Source organism: Xiphias gladius, chromosome 19, assembly GCF_016859285.1.
Source record: "Xiphias gladius isolate SHS-SW01 ecotype Sanya breed wild chromosome 19, ASM1685928v1, whole genome shotgun sequence".
NCBI lineage: Eukaryota > Metazoa > Chordata > Actinopteri > Istiophoriformes > Xiphiidae > Xiphias > Xiphias gladius.
This window is the reverse complement of record NC_053418.1, coordinates 25,294,463-25,317,846: the sequence shown is the minus strand read 5'-3', so window position 1 is coordinate 25,317,846 and position 23,384 is coordinate 25,294,463. Positions and strand designations below refer to the sequence as shown.

The 23,384-nt window shown below is 41.4% G+C and overlaps 1 protein-coding gene across 1 annotated transcript; it reads right to left on the bottom strand.

Annotated features, from left to right (window-relative positions):
* Nucleotides 1-1,154: 1,154 nt before the first annotated feature.
* LOC120805707 (sarcoplasmic/endoplasmic reticulum calcium ATPase 2-like) lies at nucleotides 1,155-22,523 on the bottom strand. The gene is made up of 20 exons (XM_040156193.1): nucleotides 21,997-22,523; nucleotides 20,807-20,824; nucleotides 20,643-20,725; nucleotides 17,325-17,429; nucleotides 16,260-16,398; nucleotides 9,492-9,572; nucleotides 8,556-8,641; nucleotides 7,929-8,393; nucleotides 6,298-6,386; nucleotides 5,973-6,075; nucleotides 4,853-4,984; nucleotides 4,633-4,752; nucleotides 4,306-4,524; nucleotides 3,837-4,172; nucleotides 3,371-3,591; nucleotides 3,018-3,220; nucleotides 2,809-2,894; nucleotides 2,591-2,724; nucleotides 2,363-2,480; nucleotides 1,155-1,596 (listed from the first exon to the last, which is right to left on the bottom strand). Exons 1-20 carry the CDS (start codon nucleotides 22,112-22,114, stop codon nucleotides 1,327-1,329), a joined length of 3,126 nt encoding a protein of 1,041 aa, XP_040012127.1. The 5' UTR covers nucleotides 22,115-22,523; the 3' UTR covers nucleotides 1,155-1,326.
* Nucleotides 22,524-23,384: the final 861 nt, after the last annotated feature.

Below are 23,384 nucleotides of genomic sequence, written 5' to 3'. Positions count from 1 at the left end.
GAACGCTAGTAGTTTGCATGCAGGACAAAGTGTACTAACTCTGCAGGTAAACAGGTGGAAGGCATTGGAAGAAACAAATGTTAGCTTTATAGCTAAAAAAAATAAAAATAAAAATAAATAAATCCAAGCACTCACAGGCCTGGTATTATTGGAGCAGGCATGCAGAAAGGCCAAGACCACACTTCAGTAAACTAATGTGAAGGTATGGAGCATTTTGACAGCAACAACAAAAAAAAAATGTATACAGAGATTCTACTTTGTGTGCTATGTACAGATATACAGACTCTTCCAATGACAGGTCATTTCAGCCCTTCAGAGGTCTCAGTTCCCGTTAAGACTGTCCATGTTGTGCTCAGCTGATAAGAAGAACAGCTTCTTGGTGCCGTTTTACATATTCAGGTACAGTATGTGCACATTTTACATACATTATAAAGATTACTTTAAGTAAGATGCAAAATTAAGACTGAACGTTGAGACTGAATCTCAAAAATGAAACTTAAAAAAGGAAAATCAAGACAAATGTGTTTTCTTCAAGTAAACAAATTTAACAACAGGCTGTATCAAAGAATGCTCTGAATCATACTGGGAACAAATCTTTGCCCCCTCTTCCCTCCAATAACAGGGAAAAGAAAAATACATTAAACGTTAAAATGTTTGCGAAACAAATTGGTGCTTACCTCAACACTTCAAATGATAATTTATAAAATGGTCGTTAAGACAGATGGGTAGTAATGGTTATATTATCAGCATTGAGGTAGCTGTGCTCTGCCTAATGCAGAAAATAATGAACGAACAAGATGCATGGAGCTCAAAAATTACTATAGAGATCGATGCCAGGGCAACTATTCTCAGGTCTTTGCCCCAGAATTAGTATTGTACTATATGGTCCTCACAATGACATCATCTTCACACCCAACAATCTTGTCCCAACAGCACCCCCCCCCCCCCAAAAAAAATTACAAAATATTAATTATTATAAAATACTGTAAATTCTCTGTACAGCTCAACACACAGCTCCAACTTGGTGGGCATCTCTAACTGTTCAAAACAGGGGTTCAAGAGAAAGAAAAGCGTGATGGTAAATTAAAACATATGGACATAATGTCAGTCTAAGTCATTAAAGTATGACTAAACCCCCAGCCCCCCCACCCCAAAACACATACTGGTGAAAATGTCCTAAATACAAAAGATCTGACAGCAGACAGGCTGTCAGAGCAGGTGCAAGTGTTGACTGTAAGTTGTTCCGAGTTAATGCAGCTGTGTTAGATGTGTGTGTTAATGTCCACTTCACACTAGTGCACGTGGGGGTTGGTGTACTGGAGTCAGTCAGGGCCACAACATGGCAGACACATTAGTGTCAGTGCTGTAGATCCACAGCACCAGAGGCAGGGAGATAGCCACAAAGGGCCAGGAAATGCCCTCAGCACATGCAGACAGAGAGCAACCTTTTCTAGCTGGGCTCTCCAGCTGTTTACCAAAGTCCAAGTTGTTCCTGGCCAAAAACTTTAGCAGCTCGTCCAGCAGGATGACTGGCAGGGAGATCTTCAGCACCATCATCCACTGGGTAATATCCAGAGGGGTTATCTGGAAGATGACCTGGGAGAGAGAGAGGGAAAGCAGCTGTCACTGAACATTACAGCTACTTTTTTTTTTAGTATTTTACAGGTTTATAAGTGTATATGCTCTGTGTTTGAGGAAAAAACCTCCTCACCAAAGGTAACTATCACATTCCACCCAGCGAGTTATACAGGACCACAATAGTGAACGGCATCTGGTGGCCTTGTAGTACACTTACTCACTTTCTTGCTGAGAGCGAGATGAGAAAATTGACATCCTGCTCACGTCTGTACGGTAAATATGAAGTTATAGCCAGCAGATGGTTAGCTTTGCTTATCATAAAGACTGGGAGCAAAAGGAAACAGCTAGCCTGGCTCTGTCGGAAGGTAACAAAATACACTTACCAGCACCTCTAAAGCTGACTAATTAAACACGCTATGTGTTGTTTACCATTTCCTGTCTGTATCCCTACTGCAACCTACCTAATGAATGGAAAAGGCCTTAAAATATCTTTAGATATTGGTATGACAACGAGGACAAAGATAAAGTGATGACAATCCGGTCTGCAAAATGAAGAACCGGTGAGATGCAGCCACTTGTGTCAATTTTAAATTCAAGTAATTTTCCTTCATGTCCATTACGTATCTGTAGTGAAGCCTTACAACCACAAGGGGACAGAAAGAACTACATAACTCCTGAAACTCAGGAGTCGCCAGCTGGACGAACCAAGCAGCCAGCCCCTGTCTCCGTTTTGCTGTTGAATCAAATCAATCATAATTCAATGAACTGGTTTTGTAAAACTCACAGGCAGAGGTTCCACATAGAGGATTAGGAAGTGGAGCGACATGGAGAGGCAGATGGCTCCCAGCAGCCAAATGTTCTCCCAGGGAGGCATCCGCAGAAGGGACTGGTTCTCTGACAGACTGGATAGAAGAGAACACAGGAGGTAATTCAATTATACATTTTGCCCTCCATCTCCTGAGTGCAAATGATCCTTTCATGAGAGCTTTTCCACTCTCTGAAAGGCAGTTACCTGTTCAGAGCATTGCACATCTCAATGGTGACAAGCACAGACAGGGCCATGGTCATGGGGTAGGGTGACTCGAACACTTGGCAGTCCAGGCCGTCGAACTCTGGGTTGTCTGGGCCGCACTGGAGGAAGTGGCTCTGTGGGGAGGGCGGCAGGTGAGTGAAGGGGAGGTAGGGAGCTGAGGGGAGCTGAAGGGCAGTTTCTCAGACAGGCAGACTTACCAGCTGGTATAGACTGATCTGAGGTCCATCATCAGAGATTGTGAACCACCAGGCAGCAGCTCCCACTGTGGCTGCACCCACGTAGCCTGGGAGTAGAAATACCAAAATAACACCATCATCAAACACAGATTACATCTGCAAACAACTTCATTTATCAAATTGTATGAAGGCAGAGTAAAGACTCTTATGATACTACTTATGCAACTGACCTCCAATGGCTAAGTATCTGAAGAAGAGCCAGCCAGAGATGAGGGGCTCCTTAGCGTTGCGGGGAGGCTTCTCCATGATGTCTAGATCTGGGGGGTTGAAGCCGAGGGCGGTGGCAGGGAGCCCATCTGTCACCAGGTTGACCCAGAGCAGCTGAACTGGGATCAGAGCCTCAGGAAAACCCAGTGCAGCGGTAAGAAAAATGCTTTCAGGAGAAATGACTCACGTTAGAAAATGCACTGACACGCTACAACAAGTCATCCAACCAATCCACCATCCATCCTCCTAAACGGTATGCGCCAAAACAACAACAATTCTACAGTTCTAAAGTCATCAGCTCCTGAGGAAGACTCACCATACAACCTCTCCCACATTGGAGGAGATAAGGTATCTGATGAATTGCTTCATGTTATTGTAAATAGCTCTGCCTTCTTCAACGGCAGCCACAATAGAAGAGAAGTTATCATCGGCGAGGACCATCTCAGAGGCTGACTTGGCCACGGCAGTGCCAGAGCCCATGGCGATGCCAATCTCTGCCTTCTTCAAAGCAGGGGCATCGTTCACTCCATCACCTGTCTGTAGAGAAACCTTTTACTTTTAAAGAGCACAATCCTTCTGTTCTGTAACACCAGTAAATCAACACAATAAACATGATGCTTACAAGTTCAACAAGGACAGGATATCCACAGGTTTCAGAACATGTTAACTAAAAAAGCGTTTAAGAAAAACTTTACAACCAAAATAAAGAAACTAAATTTTTGTAAACCCGATCTATTTCAAATAAAAGATAACCAGGCAAAATCAGCTTTTAGACCTCATACCATAGCAGTGATCTCGTCAAATCCTTGCAAGAACTCAACGATCTTGGACTTGTGGGAAGGCTCGACGCGGGCGAAACAGCGCGCACGAGTCACAGCCTCCCGCTGCGTGTATGGGGAGAGTTCATCAAACTCTCGTCCGGTGAAGGCCATGCCCTCGACGTCGTCCTCCTCGGTCATGATGCCAATGCGGCGGCAGATAGCCACAGCTGTGCCCTTGTTGTCCCCAGTGATCATGATGACCCGTATGCCGGCCTGGTGGCACAGCTTGATGGAGGCAGCCACCTCCTGTCTGGGAGGGTCCAGCATACCGACGCAGCCGATGAAGGTCAGGTCGGACTGGACACAGTGAGACAAAGATGTCACTGATTGTTTGGCACTGAAAGTAATACTCTACAAGTAGATACCAAAATACAGCAAATTTGATTTAAACATCCAAACAACCCGTACCAGAAATTAAGTGAAAATTCACCTCGTAATCCGAGAATTTGGTGGTGTCAGACAGTATCATGTCCTCCATTTTGGGTGGGCTGTCCCGTGTGGCCAGAGCCAGGCACCTTAAGGTGTCACGACCTGTCCCGTAGTCACGGATCACAGACATGATCTTTTCTTTGATACCTTTGCGGAGGGGAACTTTGCTGTTTCCAACTCTGACATGAGTGCATCTCTCAATAACTCCCTCTGGGGCCCCCTGTGGGGTAGGACAGAGGAATACAATATTCATAACATGGTAGAAGACCATCAGGTATCGAAAGCAACACTATCAACAAGTCCTTAGAACACATTACTTTCAGTATACCTTGACAAACATCTTGCCCATGGAAGAACGAGACTTGTTGGGGGTACAGTAGACAGACATGGATTTCCTGTCTCTGGAGAACTCTAGGGTGAACTCCTTCCTCATCAGCTGCTTGATCACCTGATCAGACAAACAAGGGGGCAAACAAAGTGAGACAACCTGCTGAGTGGGAGCAGTGGAATGTGCATTGTGAGCAGGTGACGAAATTGGTGTCACTCACTGAGTTACAGGCGTTAGCTCTGTCAATCTTGGACAGGTTGTGGACTTCAGTTTCAAAGACATTCATCTTCTCCACCAGACAGGTCAGCGCAGTCTCTGTGGCCTCACCAACTTTCTCATACACACCCTTCACCTGAGAGATCAAAAATGTTCTTATTCATTATTCATATTTTTCCTCTTCAAACCTTACACACGGGTGGATACATTTTAACTTTCCCCATAGAGGTTATTTTAGTCCAACACAAAGACACAGAAAGAAAAATAAAATGAAACTGATCGATGTCCCAATAAAACACCTGTGCACCTGTTAATGACCTCTGGGGTATGTCACTTACACTTTACAAGGTATATTATAAAAAGGTCTCCCAAAATGCAGATGTCTTGTTTGTAGAATAAACTGTCAATTCTAACAAATGGTTTTTACCCCAGAATTAACAATATCTGTGCCCACTGGTTTGGGCTAGAGAACAGAATGTTTGCAGGCTATGTTGTTCTTGGTATTTAGCTCCATGACTGAAATTCAGTCTTGACCTCGTATTCGGATGTGGCTATTGCTCTTGGGTGTAAAGGGGCGGTATGGTCTGTTTACACCTCAGATTTATCCACTGACACTTTGATGCACCTGATGTATCTGCGTCTGCATGTGTAAAGGTATTTTTTATTCACAAGTATTTATGGGTATATGTGTGTATCTAGGTATGTACATTTTTATGTAAATGTTTGCGTATTTGTATGTATGTGTATGTACATGGGTGTGTATGTACATAAATACATGAGTATATACGTAATTATGTACAGTATATATATCTGGCTGGCTATTAAGATTTCATGCACCTCCAACATTAATTACTGAGGGATTAGCCTAATACAGTTTTCATTATTTATATATTTTTGTGATTTTGTTATTTTATTCCATTTATTAGTATTAATATTTTAATTTTGATGAATTTATTTTATGACATTTGGTTTTCCATCATGTATTGGAGTGAAATAACTCTGTATTACGTTTGTGTAAAGTCCTTAAGAAATGCAATAAAAGTCTGGGGAAAAAAATCCTGTTGGCCAATATTACACTGTATACTTTTCAGACATGTGAAGTCAGTAGCTGGCAGGGTTCAGACCTCATTGAAGTCCAGGGAGGAATCATTACACAAGGCACAGATGGTGGCAAGTTCAACCAGGGAATCATATTGGGAGCACTTCACTGGTTTACCATCCTGGTACCTGAGGGCAAGCACAGAGTATTAGCCTGCGAGTGTTTGTGCACTTAATATAACAACAGAAACATTCTTCAGTTCTCCATCCTTGTGTCTGCAGGTTTAAATATCATCTTTACCCCATATTTTCCCTTCAACCTACAACTGCCCTACAGTTAAAGTCAATTGATTAGATATTTCAACTTTCCCCTGGATTTATCAATTACAGAGTCAGCTGTAAAGTACTCACACTTCTCCCTCGGGTGCGTAGGTAGAACCTGTGATGGTGAACTCTGACAGAGAGCAGCTGTCACCTTCGGCTTTGTTGACAACGAACATCTGAAAATCAAAAGAGCAGTTGGGACGAAATAAAATATGAGTTTTTTTCAAAAGCAGACATAATTTATGTCAGTAAATGTCAGTGAATCAGAATCAGCTGCCAGTTTCTTTACTGATACAGCAGGTGGCATCAGAAACCACAGAAATCCCAAGTGGAACCGAGGTGTGACAACTCTTTTTAGACAGTAGATTAGCCTGCAGTGGTATAGATCGTGTCTCTGTGAAGACTTAGCTGGGTGGCCTGCTGCCAAATGTGAGAAACGGGTGTTAAGTTTCTCTCCATAAGTAAACAGAAAAGACTGCCAGGGAGCCTGAGTAAAGAGAGAAGCTGTACCCAAAAGGAAGAAGCTGCAGTGCCAGGCTTGCTCCCACAGGAAGCTTTCATCTTTGCGCACGCATGAATGCACCCACACACAAACACACAGAGCTAGTCAGGGATTGGTTATATCAGAACATGGGTTATGGCAATCAATCAAGTCAAACCAGCAGCCACTCATCAAATCCTGGCCCTGTTTTATGATTATTCAAGCAAATGGGACTTCCTGTCGAATTATTGAATGAACAATATTGAAAAAAAAAAAAAAAAAAAAGTAAAACTTTCAAAACTGATCACGGTCAGTAACTTGTGAATTGGTTCAGGTAAGGAGGGCATACTATCAGGAATTAAAACACTGTACAAGACAACAGGCAGTTGTGGTCCAACTGTACAGTATGCAGGTTTTTATTCTTTTGGCCATTAGCTTATGCTGTAGTAGTAGTAGTAATTTTCATCCAAATTTGTTGGATGCAAATATATGACTAAAATAAATGCATGAATCTTTGCTTCAAAATTCATAAAAAAGTATTTTTTTTTATTACAAGAAAGGTGTGTAAATACACTTAGCACACCACCTTTAAAAGGCTTGCTTGTGTCCTGAGTGCAAATGTTTTCTCTTTTCAGCGGATTAATATATGGCTCACTGCAGCCCTAACAAAACAGAGATCCAAACAACTGTTTGATAAAAACTGTAAAGTAATGCCACAAGTCCAAGTCAGGCTATGCCCAAGTTCTGAGAAAGCACTGAGCAGGCTACAAAAGAGGATTAAACTTTAATAAATGCTGAAACGTCTTCTTAATGTGGGGCCAAGTAGCACCGAGGTGCCGGTCACAAAGACAGAGGAAGAGAGAAAGGAACTACAGGCTTGCCGCTTTGCAGATTGGTGACGCAAGGTCAGTTATGCAACAGCAGCACTGCAAGTCGTCCAACAGCTCAATGTAGATTAGAGAAGTGGCAGCATGCCGCTTTCTTGTTTAATAACCTCTATGCCTTATCACAAGGAACACTCCACTATCTGTTTGCACAGACAGTATTAGCATTTTAGCTGATAAATGTATTCAAAGTCACAAACGCAGCCACAGTCTCTCTAACTGATGTCACCTTATCCAGACAACAGGTGGCAACAACAGAGATGACAAAGTACTGACTACCAAACTGCTCAGCAGGGCACCAAGAGTTTGTTTTTGTTTTTGTTTGTGTGTGCGTGCGTGCGTGCGTCCCTCACTCTGCAGACAGACATCTGGTTGGTGGTCAGGGTTCCTGTCTTGTCAGAGCAGATGACAGAGGTGCAGCCCAGAGTCTCTACTGATGGAAGGCTGCGGACGATGGCGTTCTTCTTGGCCATGCGGCGAGTGCCTAGGGCCAGGCAGGTAGTGATAACGGCAGGAAGGCCCTCAGGGATGGCGGCCACAGCCAGTGCCACCGCGATCTTGAAGTAGTAGACCGCCCCACGAATCCAGGAGCCTCCATGCACGGGGTCGTTGAAGTGTCCGATATTGATGATCCACACGGCAATGCAGATGAGGGAGATGACTTTGGACAGCTGCTCGCCAAACTCGTCCAACTTCTGCTGCAGGGGCGTCTTCTCCTGCTCGGTCGCTACCATCTCGTCACGGATCTTACCGATTTCTGTGTTAACACCAGTGGCCACAACCACACCCACAGCCTTCCCTGCTGCAATGTTTGTACCCTGAAAAAACATGTATGTACATGTTGACTCAAGCACACCTGATAAAATCTCACATTTTCAAATAACACGAGTAGGTTTTTCCAGGAAAGTTGACAGAAACTTAATAAACAAGAAGCTGAAGGACAACAGAATATATGATAACTTGTACAGAGTTGAGCTTACAGAGAAGAGCATGTTCTTCTTGTCCTGATTGACAGCACGTGGGTCGGGCACAGGGTCAGTGTGTTTGATGACAGAGATAGATTCACCTACAAAGACAAGATGGGGTATCTGGTTAAATCAGTTTGCATTACACTCTGGAGATAATTTTGGGAACAAAGCAGAGCTAATTATCTCTATCATTCATGCTGCCTCAATGAGCTATCACACGCTTATGAATGTTTCAATTCAGAAGCAAACGTGCTAATTGGAAACAGTGTCATGATACACCTCTGGTGCAGCCTGTTCAAAAGATCTTGTTCATTATCATCTGGCCATTCTGAACTGATCCATTAATCTTGGAAGGGGTTACCTTGGATAACTATGTGCTCTTATTTTAAAAGAAGGGGAGCATCAGTAGAGAGTTTAATATGATTTTAAAGCTGGGTAATCTATTTTATCAAAAATATATCTTAACTATAATATAAAACCATACTGAAGCTCCAAATAAAACACATTGAACTCAGTGTGTGCCAGTTACAAGTGCATCTTTAATCCATGCTGTTCATAGCAACAAAAGCTAAATTTAAAATTTAGGAAGGGAGTGGCCATATCTGAAAACAACTTCATTTATAAGGTATACAGCACTGAAAAGGCTAGGTGGTGATATTTAAACCTTTGTATGAAAACAAAGAGCAGCCTCATTTGTCCATTGCCTTAAGTAAGAGGTAGCTTAGAAAAACAGTTAAAATGAGAATACTGTTCAAACTGTATGTCACATTTGTAAAGCAAACTACTCGATAAATATAGTTTCATTTTAAATATACATTTAATTATAGTTTATAGTTAAATGTATTTTTAAAATACCCATGTTATCAACAGCAACTAAGAATTGAATTGATAAAAATGGTCTAGAAAAATAATTTGATGGATGTGATATCATAAGCAAAAATATCTTACCGGTCAGAATGGACTGGTCTACCCTCAAGGTTGTTGATTTGATTGAACAGATGCGGATGTCAGCAGGTACCTTGTCTCCAACTATCACCAAACAGATTCACAATTCGAGACAAAAACACATCAAAGAAAACATCAAGAACATAACACAAAATCTATTGGAAATAAAACAAAGCAGTTAAAATCGTTTTAAATTAAGTCTGTGACTGAAAGCTCTTGTTAACAACAACAATCAAAATACACAGTTGAAACTGCCACACAATACATTATGGCCAAATGGTCCTTTACACCACATGAATAGCACTATACTAACACTGGGGGTTTGATTCCAGATGTATACTGGACTGTAAAGTCTTGTATGTGTGTGCACAGGCTAAATGAAGCTTTAACAGAAGAGGTTTTTTCTATTTTCTGCTGGCAGTAACTCAGCATTAGTGTAAGCTAAACTGATGAAGCACAGCTCATTGGTTGCTGTGCCACACAACAGCAGAGCACTGTTGCCACTGCTGTTGGGAAAGAGAAGGAGAGCCGAAGAAAGAGGAGGAAATGAAGGACTTGTGAGCCATTAAAGGCCCGTCTCAAAGGAAAAGGCCAATTTGGTTACATCAAAATTGCAGTGACCCAATTCAGCTTCCTAGTGGTACATAAAGGCGATGGAAACTAGGAAAATGGCTCAGGCTATGGCACAGTTCCGTGGGCGTACTCTACATATAGGCCTACTTAGTTAAAAATGCAAATTGTGTCAGATTACTACAAAAGACTCAAACCAAGATCATGGTATAATTAGAAATCCAATCCCCGAACAAATCTGCCAATTCTAACAAAACATCAAGACAAAGTTGAAGTGAAAACTTAACTCAAAAAAAAAAAAAATAAAAAAAAAAAAAACCCTGAAAATGACCAGAACAAGATTTCATAAATGACATCAATGTCAAGATTCCCATTTGAGGGAACACGTACGGTAACCTAAGACCCACCATGCCCTTGAGGGAAGGGAGGGGAAAATAACAATAGGACCAACAATACATGCAGCCAAAAATGGGAAAAGCATTTCAATATCTTCCCCAATGTGCTGATCATGTTTAAATGTGGCTGTATGATGGCAGCTGTTTCCTCATCATTGCCACAGTACAGGAAGAGACAAGGGGACAAAGACTGGGCCCCGGCTCCTCTACATCACCTAAAAGTCTCTTAAAGTCTAGAAACTTGGAATACAAGTCTCCATACTATTCTATTAAGACGTCGATGTCTACATTTTCCCACATTTCAAAATGAATGTACAGCCTTGTTACCGTTCGTGTATTTCAAGACTCTGACACACGACTCTGTAAGAAGTTGGATGATCATCAACTCATTTGATGTCCCATCAGTGGTGCTAAAAAACTCAGATCTGTCAGCAGGCATTGGACAATCAAGACACACAGTGACAGTGTTTCTGAGAAGGACTAATGTTAAGCTCAGCTGCATCTTAAACCATCTGAACCTGGAACAACAGGCACAGTGGAAATTTCACTTCTGAGAAGGGCTTACAACTTGGCTCACAGATGGGGGCTCACAGGCCCAGGGTCATTTACACACAAACTATGACTACAGCTAACTTCTTGGTGGTATGGATCAATAATATTGCTGCACATTGAATATAGGAATCCATTTCATAGCGACTTTTAACTTTCTTAAGAGAAATGATCCCATCCCTTTAAGAGATGAAAAGAATTACCTTTAGCTGCGCCACAGGAACTAAAATTGAAATGTTTTCCTTAGAAGCCAAAAAGCTTTACAAATACATCCTAGATGGTTGTGTAATACTTCCAGTGTTCAGTCATTACTTTTAAAGAAATACAACCTCAGAGAGAGTGCTGAGCCAAGAAACAAGACTAAAGGGATAGGCTTCTAACAATGGTGCTTGCTAATGTTCTCATATCAAGAAACCAATGCTTAGTGTTGAAAACCTGTGACACTGAAGCACTGGAATTGCCCCGAGGCTCTGTTAAACTGCAGACCTCCTCTGATGAAGTGTGTGTATATATCATCTGTCCCCTTTGTGTCAACATCCTACTTGGTAGCAGTCCATGCATCTCCCCAGGCATGACCACTTTTTCACCTTTGTGCTTGCCCACAGGTCATACAGTCCACAAATTTTACAGTGCAAAAAGCTAATCCCTGGTGAGACACTGCACTCATTATGACTCCCAGAGGTGTCTTATAAACAGACCTTTCAACAGTAGGCAAGGCAGTGACTGACCCGAAGCTGTCAGCTTTGACTGGCACCTGCCTCTGCCGTGTGTTAGGTGACAGAGTGTGGCTCAGCAGGCCAGGCTTCCTCAGGGCCAGCCAGGAGGATACATGTGCCGATGGCAGCTGAACAAAAGGCTGACCTTCTGTCATGTTGAGAGGGCCATTTCAGAACGGTCAACAGGTGAAGCATCCAGCAGCTTTCCAACACAGCTCCTACTGATTAACTCACCAGCTGCATTTACATTTGCACAATAATGAAAATGCTTTGTCCAAATAGATAGATTATTAAAACAGGTAAAATTCTAACCTTTCACTGCTTGCTCTTCTCTACTCAATGTAGATTTTTTCCTTCTAACCTTTGGCAGCCAGGTTCACTAGAGAAGCTATGTTACCATGACTCAGCACAGTCAATAAGGAAATAAAACTGATCTTGTTTTTGCAAATGAGGCCTTTACATGGCTGCTACCTTAAACTTTCTAATTTGTATTACAAGTGCATTTTGGTGTGCATGTAAAGGTGAACACTGTGCATACCGCACAGGGCTGGAATCTTACTTTTTTGCGCACTGTGTTACTAAATGGCCAAAGTCACAAGCAAGTTTTACTGTTTTCTTAGCAAACAAAAGCAGAATAAGTAATGTTTAGTTTGCAGTTGAATGGGGGGGGGGGGATAACCCAAAATTTACCAACAGCAGACTAGTTTCTTGAGTCCTACTGTTACCTTGTCACAGATGCAAACACATGTCTACTGACTTTGCGAGTTGATCCTCACCTACAACCTCAGTTATGTAAGCACCATCTCTACACTGTCTCCTTGAGATCTCTGCTTTGCATTTGTCTGTTATGAATCTTAAGCAGCAGCAGGCTTGGCCTCCAAATAGCATGCAACTGTTTGTTGCCATAGTAACAAAACTCGTCCCAGGACCGGGAGCACTAAACTTCCTGTTAAAATTAACTGGGGGGGTTTAGTATAGTGTGGCAAAATTTACACGGTACATTATGCAGGACACAATCAATTCGGGGTTGAAATCAATATCAAGAATCCAACCACTACACTGACATTTTAAAAGAGCATTCACCACAGCCCACAGAATATATGCTGCTGACAAATTAAGAATCTGAATTTTGGACTTCTGACTTTCTGATGCTGTAGTTAGAGAAAAACATATCTTGAAAACAGGGAGGCATTATAGAAAAAAATGTTAGTACACTGAATGTAACGTAATGTAAATATCACACAAAAAATAATACTGTAAGTTGTCCTTGCAGCCAAAAGACATTAAAATGTTAATGTGAAAACACTAATGATCAGTTTAAGTGTAGTTTTATATCTTAGTTTAATAAAAAAGGGACAACTGCAAACAACAGGACAGAAGTGTACATTCTTCCCATGTCTTTATGTCGACACTTTCAGTAGTGGTCCCTCATTAAAACCCTTCTTGGGTCTGACCTTTCACCATCCCATCTATAACCAGACAGCAAAGCATGGATTCCCAGCAGTCAGTGCACTACATGACTTAGGGTTAACAATTCTGTTGCTGTGGGTCTATGTGTCTACAGTTATAGTTCATGCAGAACCTTACATGCATACTTCTCCAAATTTCTCTCCGTTTCACTGACCAGCACCTTTAACTCGCACTGTTTGGTTTGAATGAAAACCTCTCTCTTCACTACATGTGAGTTTTTTGTGTTTCTAAAGCCCGATTCCCCTGTTGGCAAAATGAGACCATTTCTCTCTGTCTTGCTGACAAGTCAGGAACCTTTGCCAAAAGAAAGTCCCTCAATGAAAATGGACACTTGCCAGACCACATTAAATGCCACATACTATCCATGGTGTCTGGAATCTTAGTGGAGGGTGCGGGTGCTGATGGGTAGAGTCGCTGTGCATTGAACATGGGGGGGTGGGACAGTTATCCACAAAGCACTTCCCTATAAGGTCATCTCTCTCCAACGCAATGAGAACAGATGAGAGAACCTCCCCCATATACTGCCCCCCACAGGAGCCCCCGTCATTACCAGACTCCACAACTTAACAGGCAGCAGAGAACAAACCCCTCGAGCACTGCTGCTAGGAGAAAAGGCAAACATCGGAATCTGCAGGCTCTCAACACCAAACTGTAAACTGGCAGCATACAGTGTGTGCTGTCTTAGGACAAGGCCTAAAAACCCACTTGAAGGAGCTAGTGAACTCCACACGTTATAAGCAAATGTCATATGAGTTAGTTAAGTGGGGCACGGTAATCCTTTCAGATTTTGGCTGTTGGCACTTGCCCGTCTTAAAACTAGCACAAATCTAGATTAATCTGAGAACCTGGTCAACCATTACTGATGATTTCAGAATCTAAACTATTGAGACAAACTCACTGATCTTAATGTAACTGAGATCATTTCTGGAACAAATCAAGGGTTAGTTTTGATATACCACTGCATGCTTTGGCTGAGCCACATTGTTGTGAACAAGTATTTTATCAAATCAACAAGAGCAGTCAGAGGACACCATAAGAGAGCAGACTGGAATGAGACCAGTACAGACAGCCCACATTAGCCTTCAGTTCTTCAACTGCTTTAAGATCAGATTTGAAAAAACTAACCTACAAACTATAAAACAAAACCTTTAAAGATCTGGTTCAGAAAAAAGTCAGAGAGATGAATTACAGAAAATTTCCATGACATTAAACACATTTTGAGTGAGCATGCGACTGTGAGGCTGGTAAATGATGAGGTGTGTGTAGGAGGCAGTGTTCAAACCCACAGCAGCACCGTGACAAGGGAGCAGCACAGATTGGCTGCAGGCTATTCTTCTCATGGCTGAAGTAGCCACAGGGGACTCGTCTCTGTCCTCTACTCGGCTCAGCAGCCAGCTGGCCAGCATCTGCGTCATCACAGTCCCCCTCTGCATGACAGGGGTCACTTTGGAGTTTCAGGAACATATTATTCATAAAAAAGGGAGCCTGACAGGTAGATGACTTTTGGAAGATTTGGGAGGTAAGCTGAAGCTGATGAGCTTCTCCTGACTGCAGGATAAAGCGTCCGGTTTTGCTGCATTTTGAGTAAGCCTCAAGCTACTGAAAGCAAAGCCTCGAGCTACCTTCATCAAGAACTTTTGAATAACTAGGTCTCTAATATGCAAGAGGAGAGTGCATCAGTCTCACCAGTTTCTCTTTAAACTTGAGCCAAATAATTAACATCTCCGCACCTAGCTTCTTTTGCGACTCATAATCAAAATTTTGTGATTAGCCCTATCAGCCAGAAATAAATTATATACAGTAAATAAACATATTAAAAACAGAAAAACAGTTTATATCCCTGAACAGTCCTGCTATATTTGCCCTTGTCAAGGTTACTGAGGAGTCCTGCTGAACGCTGTCCCACGTCACCCACTGTAGCTCTGTTTCCCAGAGCAGGATGGGAGGGGCATTCACGGAGTGGGACCAGACACCTGTCATCTTCACGACTGTCACTGTCTCTATAAATACTGCATTCCATAATCTAAATGGCCTATGACAGCTAAAAATAAAACGTACCACTATGCACAGAAAAACTATGCATCGCTTCAGTGGCTTAGGGTTAAACAGAGTATCAAGATAACGCTGGTGTTTTAAGGACTCCAGCATTCCTCAACACATCCATCTCTGTTCATCCTTCTGCAGAATTACATACTCTATGTGTCTGTGCCATGGGGGAAATAGCACTCTTTACTCTTAACTTTTGCATCCACAAAACTTCAGCTGCTGAGATACGCTGATTGGACATCAGCAGCATGAATCGCTCCAGTGCTTAGCTCACATACTACATGGAGAGAAAACTACTACGTTGGGTCAAACTGTGAGGATGCAGAGGCAGTATGTTACTTGAGTAGGCTCAAACTTGGTTTGTGTAGACACACACACACACACACACACACACACACACACACACACACACACACACACACACACACACACAGCTTTATTAGCAGTTGCACTCACCCTTTGTGACACTGGGTTAATAAGAACGTCTCAAAATACATTTTTCTTGCAGGGTGTGTCAACTCTGCAGTGGCACATGGGGATGGGGGGAGGTTTCAACTCGAGCTTGTTCTAAATATGATCCATGACCATACCTCCTGGACTCATTTGATCTGTCAACAGTAGCCTTTATCCGAGGCTCATTGAAAAACAGACGAGGAACTATCAAATGAAAACACCAGATCTCTTCTCTGATCCCCAAAAAAAAACTACATATGGACAAACACCCTCTTTCACAGCAAACAAAACAATTTTTGATAGAAACTGCAGTAGCATTAAATTGCCAATTATGTAGTCTGTCTTTCAAGGTTTGTTCCTATCAGGTTCATGTGATATCCAGGTGATTTCTTTGCCTGAGAACTCTACTTATCAAACCAACAACTAAACTTTTTCACATTTCAGTTAGCTGATGGTCTAATTTAAGCAACACATACAACAGTATAAACAGTACAATACGGTTAAAACAATAACAAATGTAACAAAGTTTTGTCCATTTAAACATGCACAAAATCAAGAGCAAGTCAGCCTACCAGCAATCTCTACAATGTCACCAGGCACAATGTCTCTGGCCTTGATCCTCTGCACAGTTTTCCTGTCCTGCCGGTACACTTTCCCCATCTCAGGCTCATACTCCTTAAGTGCCTCAATGGCATCCTCAGCATTGCGTTCCTGGTGACATGAAAACAAGATTTAGTGCCCTCATTTCTGCATTGCTTTGAGATGAACTGTTAATATGGCATAACTAATAAATTTCTGCTGGACTAAACAGAATGAGAGTGTTGAAGAGACACTGACTATTCTAAGTAGAATATTCGTTTAATCGGGTTTTAGTTGGGGATGTTTAGGTGTTAAGTATATTAAAATAGGAATGATGTATAACAAAGTTTATAAGCTACTAATTGCAGCAGGCTGCCACACGGATAGATATGATTAATTCAACACTATTGGACCATTATGTACATTTTTAAAAATCTTGTCATCGACTTACATCCATATCTACCTGTGTCTTTAACGTTAAAACACAGACAGCTTTGGCACAGTCACTAGATCACTAATGCCTTTTCTCACTGGTCACTGCATTTCAGACTGAGATATACGCATATGTCAAGTATTTTAGGTTCAACTGTTATGCAATCCAAATACAAAAGTCTCTGTTGAAACTGCGTCAAAGGTGTAGTGATTCAACATTTTTTCATAACCAGAAAAATTTTAATGATACCCAAAGGGAAATTGCTTTGTTAAAATTGCAACAGGAAGTAATAAGTAAAAACTACTATTAATAGTAATAATAATAATAGTAATAATAATAATTTGGATGCTGCAGTTCACGATACTGTTGCACTGGATTAGACTGCATGATCAACTTAATGAAGGTAGCCCAATTATTACAAGACTGTTGTACTCGACTGCATTGAATTTCGCTAGGTGTACCTAAAATCAGTATCTCTCTTACCATGTTGATACAGGCTCACTGTAGCAAGAAATAACTTTCAATACCGTGCTAACCTTAGGTAATACATTAATTTTAAAGGCTTTGAAATGCATTTAATGTGTTTAAATGCTGGCTTATTATGGAGGATCTGAAAGTTTCTCACCTGCCACACCCCGACGATGGCATTGGCTATAAGAATGAGTAAGATTACAAATGGCTCCACAAAGGCTGTGATAGTTTCTTCCCCCTCCTCAAACCAGGCCAGGACCTGAAAATAGTACGAGAAATTATCTATTAAAGACATTTCACAGAACAAGCAGGTATCAGCTAACTAATGAGAATAAAAACCTCGAAAGAACAACCAAAGTTTCTTATAACAGGTAAACTGCTGGAAAAATCACATCCTTGGTAGACGGGAGACACGTACACAGTCACAAAAAATGCATTCAAATGAAATGGGCAGGTTTTAATCTCTTAAATAGACCTTTTTATGAAAGCAGTGTTTCATTTCATGTGAGGGTTGAACCAACTGCCAGTAGCCTGACATCAAAACCAGCAACTGTTAATAGCTAAGGATCCTCCCACGCATTTTTTAGATAAAACGTCATGTACTGTGGAAAAAATAAATAAATCATATCATACAACTTCACCCAAATACTACATATCACACTTGAACTCAACACTTTCCTTTCTTCAACCTAAATTTTCGAAAACATAAGAACTGTACTTTAGTCTTTAGTCGTTCACAACTGACCACTTATCTAAGGAATACTAGCAATACATTTATTCCATTTACTGTGGGCAACTGTTGCTGTTCTCCTGCGGATATTTGTAATCATTGATTTTTTTTTTAACTGCGGACACTGCACAGCCCATTTGATGCGTAAGAATGGAAGATTCTTCATAAGCATTTGATTCCCTAATGCAAACATGTTGGCCATCAAGAAGACTGTAGGAACACAGTCAGACCTCTATTAATTGGAACTACCTAAAGCTATCCATTTCAGAGAGTGATAAACTGATGCCCTAATGGAATACTTAAGGCCTGGTCTCAACATTGTTGCCTATACTACACTAAAATGCCTCACTGCAAGCAAAAAACATTACAACATTAAAACATTCTGAGCTGAAGTCTCATTTGGCTTGTTGTTCCTGAGAAAATCGTACTAAAATTACCCTGTGTGTCACAAGCAATTTGTTAATGTCCCATAACGTAATAAAGCTATCAACCTCAGTAAGATCTAAATATCTGGCTGTGTTGGATGCCAAAGACTTTTTATATGACATAACTAAAATAGCAAGCATAACTCTTAATAGCGTTGTGTCAGTATAGAAGCACAAGGCTCAAAAGTGCCCCGCTGTATGTTATAACACAACCAAGAGATTTACATCTCTCATATCTATACTACGGCTGCAACTAACAAAATCCCTCATTATGGCTGAATCTGTCTATTTTTTTTTTTGATAAAATTGATTAGTCATTTATACTATAAAATGTCAGAAAACAGTGAAAAATATCCAGTTTCCCAGAGCCCAAGGTGACATCTTTAAATGTCTTGTTTTGTCCAACCAACACTCCAAAACCACAAGATATTCAGTTTACATTTAAATAAAACAGAGAAAAAAGCAGCAAATTCTTACACTGGAGAAGTTGCAACAAGAGAATGATAGAAATTGCTGCTTTATAAAGTACTTTAATGATAGTTGGCAGTTACTTTTCTGTCCATCAAATAATGGATTAATTGACTGATTGTTTCTGCCTTTACATATAGACTAACATGCAATGAATAAAAACCTTTATAGTAGTTAACCTCATTAAATAATGCATTATAAACCGGGAGCAGAATCTTAACTCTTCTGTCATCACCAAGTGGAATCATTTGCACAGAACTAAAGAAAACTTGTAATTGAATCTTTAGATTTATTCAAGAGAACTACTTCAATAATTAGCCAATGGTTTAGCTTTTTGGATTTTCACTCACTTCCAATTCCTTGGGTATATATTAAAGTACAGCAGTAAACAAATTTATGTTGAGGTGAGTATGCATGTTTGTCTGATGAGAGCCCTCCCACTGAGCGGTAAGGGCCCAAATTTGGTCTTGAGTGGTGCTCTGTTCCCCTGTCAGACAGCAGCCACTGACACCTCTATATCACCTGACTGGGCACGGGATACTACATACCAACTCACACACTGACACACACACACTGACACACACTGACACACACTGACACACACTGACACACACTGACACACACACACTGACACACACTGACACACACACACACACACACACACACACACACACACACAATGACACACACACACACACACACACACAATGACACACACACACACACACACACACACACACACACACACACACACACACACACACACACACACACACACACACACACACACAGAGGGCCTCAGTTATCAAAGTGTTCTTCAGACATTAACGTTGTATGCAGTCAATTCAAAGAACAAAAAAGTAGAATTGCAAAAATTAATCACGCACTGCACAATGCTAAAAATTAATTCCACTTTTTGATCATCACAGAAAAAAAAAACAAAAAACATGCCTATTTGGCTTCAAATTTCCAAACAAGCTTGTGCTTTTTGTTTAAATTTGATGAGACTAAAATTGCAAAATAAAAAAGCGGTTGTACATGAAGCCATGGCTTTCCACATGACTTTCCAACAATAAACAGTGCTAATGTTATGTAAAAATGTTAATATGATTTAGCTTTTAAATGGGCTTGGACACACATGATGATGCTATTACATAAAGGCAGTCCACTATCAAACTGTCTAGCACCAAAAGTCGAAGTCCCAAGTGAGATCAGGGTAAGTCATTACACAGGAACAGCCATGCTTGACGACTCAAATGTCTTACTTGGCACATGGTGATAGCAACTCAATGCTGCTACTGCTGTTGTCACCATTCCTCAGATGGGTCCCTATCCTTCTCAGCTGTTTAGCCCCCTAATATGTGAGTGTAACCTCAGCTGGGTTATACAAACTGAAGACGTTCACACTTCAGCACTATGCAATGCATAAACTGCCCCCGCCTTTCATCACACAGGGCTTAATAATAATCCTATCTGCAAATATGACTTCACGTAAACACTCTTTCAGTCAGAGGTGGGAAGAGAAAGCTATTTGTAGGATATAGTAACTTGTCCTGAGATTCCCTTAAGATTTTAGATTATATATACACATCATTTACTAAACACAGCATGTAGGAGGTAATAAGATAGGGGAGTAACAGTGACAATAACACAAGTCAGCAGGTCAAGACTTGACATAAATTAATAATGTCACAAGCACAGGAGGTGCCCGAAAATTGATAATTCAATCAATTCAGATTGTAATAACAGAATACAAGTCTACATGGTGCAAAATAGTACGATAAATTGTGCATTTTCAACAGGACTGTGTTATATCCAACAGCATAAAAAAATCTAGAGGTATACTTACAAAAGATATACACGCAGCCAGCAGAAGAATTCGAACAAGTAAATCTTCAAACTGTTCAAGGACAAGCTCCCACAAAGATTTCCCTGCAGAGGCAGTAGTTGGTTAAAAACAATCCATCACAGAAGCTTGACAGTAACAATACCAATGACAGTAGTAGTGATTACCTTCTTCAGCTGGTAACTCTGTTTGTGTGTAGAAGGGAAAGTCAATCCAGGGATGGCACAGGAAACAGACGAAAAAGAAAAGAAAAAGGTAGGTAAGTGGTGTATAAATACTTGCACACTTCTAGCCAGATGGCTGGATTTCTAGCCTGTTTTTTGATGTGGAAGTGATTCCTACAACAAGGGGCGTTTGTATGTTCTATCTTGAAATGGCCAACTCTCAGACTTCCACAAGTTGCTGTCAAAACAAAACCTGCAGCATATTCACAGTTTCACCTCAGATTTTGCTAAATTATGATTTAATCATATATACTATATAATGTGAGAAGTTTTTGTCCTGTATTCTTATATAGTAATGTAGTGGAGTTGTGTGTGGATCTGTTTGACCATTAGATCTCAGTAGAAACGAGAACCAGTCATACTGCAATGACTTAATGCTTTCAGGCTTTCAAGTCCTAACTATGGCGTCTAAAATCATTTTTGGAGAGTCATTGCACAATAAGAAAACCCCTATCAATGTAAAGGTCAAAGTGGTTTAAGGGGAGGGGGGTATACCCTCCATGACCTCCCAGGTGATATTAATATAAAACAGCTGTTTAGGCCTGGGACAAGAGAGATTAATTTAGCTGGATAACATTACAGCAGTGATCCTGTGGCCACTGTTCAGTGTCAAACGCCTGCTGGATCCCCTGGCACATGGGCTGATGTGTTGCACTTTTTATCTGAGGACCATCCAGCAAGCTTGCTGTGTTCCAACAGTGGAAGGGTGTTCACCGATGTCACCTTACTTTACAACCACTGCTAACAATGTCAGAATGAGGTTATGTTTCCCAATTTTATCACTGTCCACAGTGTTACCATGATACAATGTTACTCACAGATACAATGTTCAGAATCGTTACAGAACCTAACAACGTGCCCGTGTTCAACAACGCTACAATGTCCTCTAAGTAATCATTAATTTGTTACTATGTAAGACATGGGAAACCCTCGAGGTCACCAGTGATGACGTCGGCCAAAATCACTTTATGGTGCCGGGTAAGACCGGCCGGCCGATGATGTTGATGACTTTTACCCCGTATACTGAATAACTGTGCCCACACTGCCCACGTTACAATGACAAGACAAATTTTGAACTGTTTCTCATTCACAGCAGCAGCGTTTGTGCTGGTCTATGGTTTAAATTGCCGTACCGTTTAGGCCCCATTTCTCCTTCTGTCGTTTCACTTCGTCCAGGGAAAGTCCTGTGCTTTCATTGACGCAGAAATAACTGTAAACTTCTTCCACACTCTTCGTGTGAGAGTTCTCCATGGCGGACAGACGTCTCCTTTCCACACAGCTTTACCCAAATATGCTTCCGTATGGTACCTTCTGGTACTTTAAAGCTGTCAATACTTTCAAAGGAATACGGAGTTTGCCAACTGAGAGCTGTGCATTCACACTCGGGTAGCTACCGACAGCTATTGACCGCGGTCTAACGTGTCCCCCTGGCCACTGTTTAGCCTCTGCACGCGAATTACGGAAAAAAAATGTTGGAGTGAGCCAAATTCCTCTCCCCTGTCTGGATTAAGATTACTCTGAGCGCCCTCTTATCTCCGAAAATGGAGGAAAAGTGTCTGCAGCAGTGTCCTGCGTTGAGGACTGCATTCACCCGTTCCAGTCCTCCTGTGTACTACCGTGCCGTGTCCTGCCTCGCCGTGGCGCAGCTCTCTGTGGCTCCGCACGGTACTGACAGTCTGGTTTTATTAAAGCGCCTCACTGCTGCCCCTCTTCGCTGCGCTGCATGTGGACTAACGCCATTGGACGACCAGCGTCGGCTACGTTCAAACCAGGGAGACATGAAAAAACACAGGAAGTACCCAGGAAACGAAATGCACACACTCGTATAACCCGTCCAAACGTCGTGGTTTCTTTTCTATGCATTCATTTTATTGTTTGCTATTGCCGGCCATATTCTGTGACTGTAAATGTTTTCGTGTGGCGTTACTGTTATCTTTGCTCCTATCCCGTGATAGGTGTCATTTAAAAGTCACATATTACGTAGTAGGGACGCTGACAGTAACAAAAAAGACAGCTAATTTTTTTTTTTTTTTTGAAATCATTCCGTTGACTCAAAGGTGTCCCGTGTAGGCCAGCGTCCATGTTGTAAGAGATGCAGTGTTAGAACACTAGTCCCACATTAAACGATTTTGCCATGTTGGTATTGCACACAGTGCGCTGAACACGCACAGTCAAGTATAACGTGCTTGTGCAGATTCACCGACTACATTACACAATTCCCTCAGCCTACAGGCATCCCATTAGACAGCCCCATGTCTTACTGTATTACTACCTCATGCACACTTGACTAGGGGCCCCTGTTTTTCCTTGGCAGGAATGAGGTTAATGACCAGAGTGGAGAACAAAAAGATGGGCCACATATGAGTGTCTCAGCCATGTCACAGTTACACAAAAGTCTTTTTTCACTAACAATTAATAAAGCCAGACTAAACCTGATTAATCCGCTACATCTGCATTACAACTGCAAAGACAGTCAATTTGCTATAGATTTGAGGGCACTAGGTCAACTCCCCATCCCACA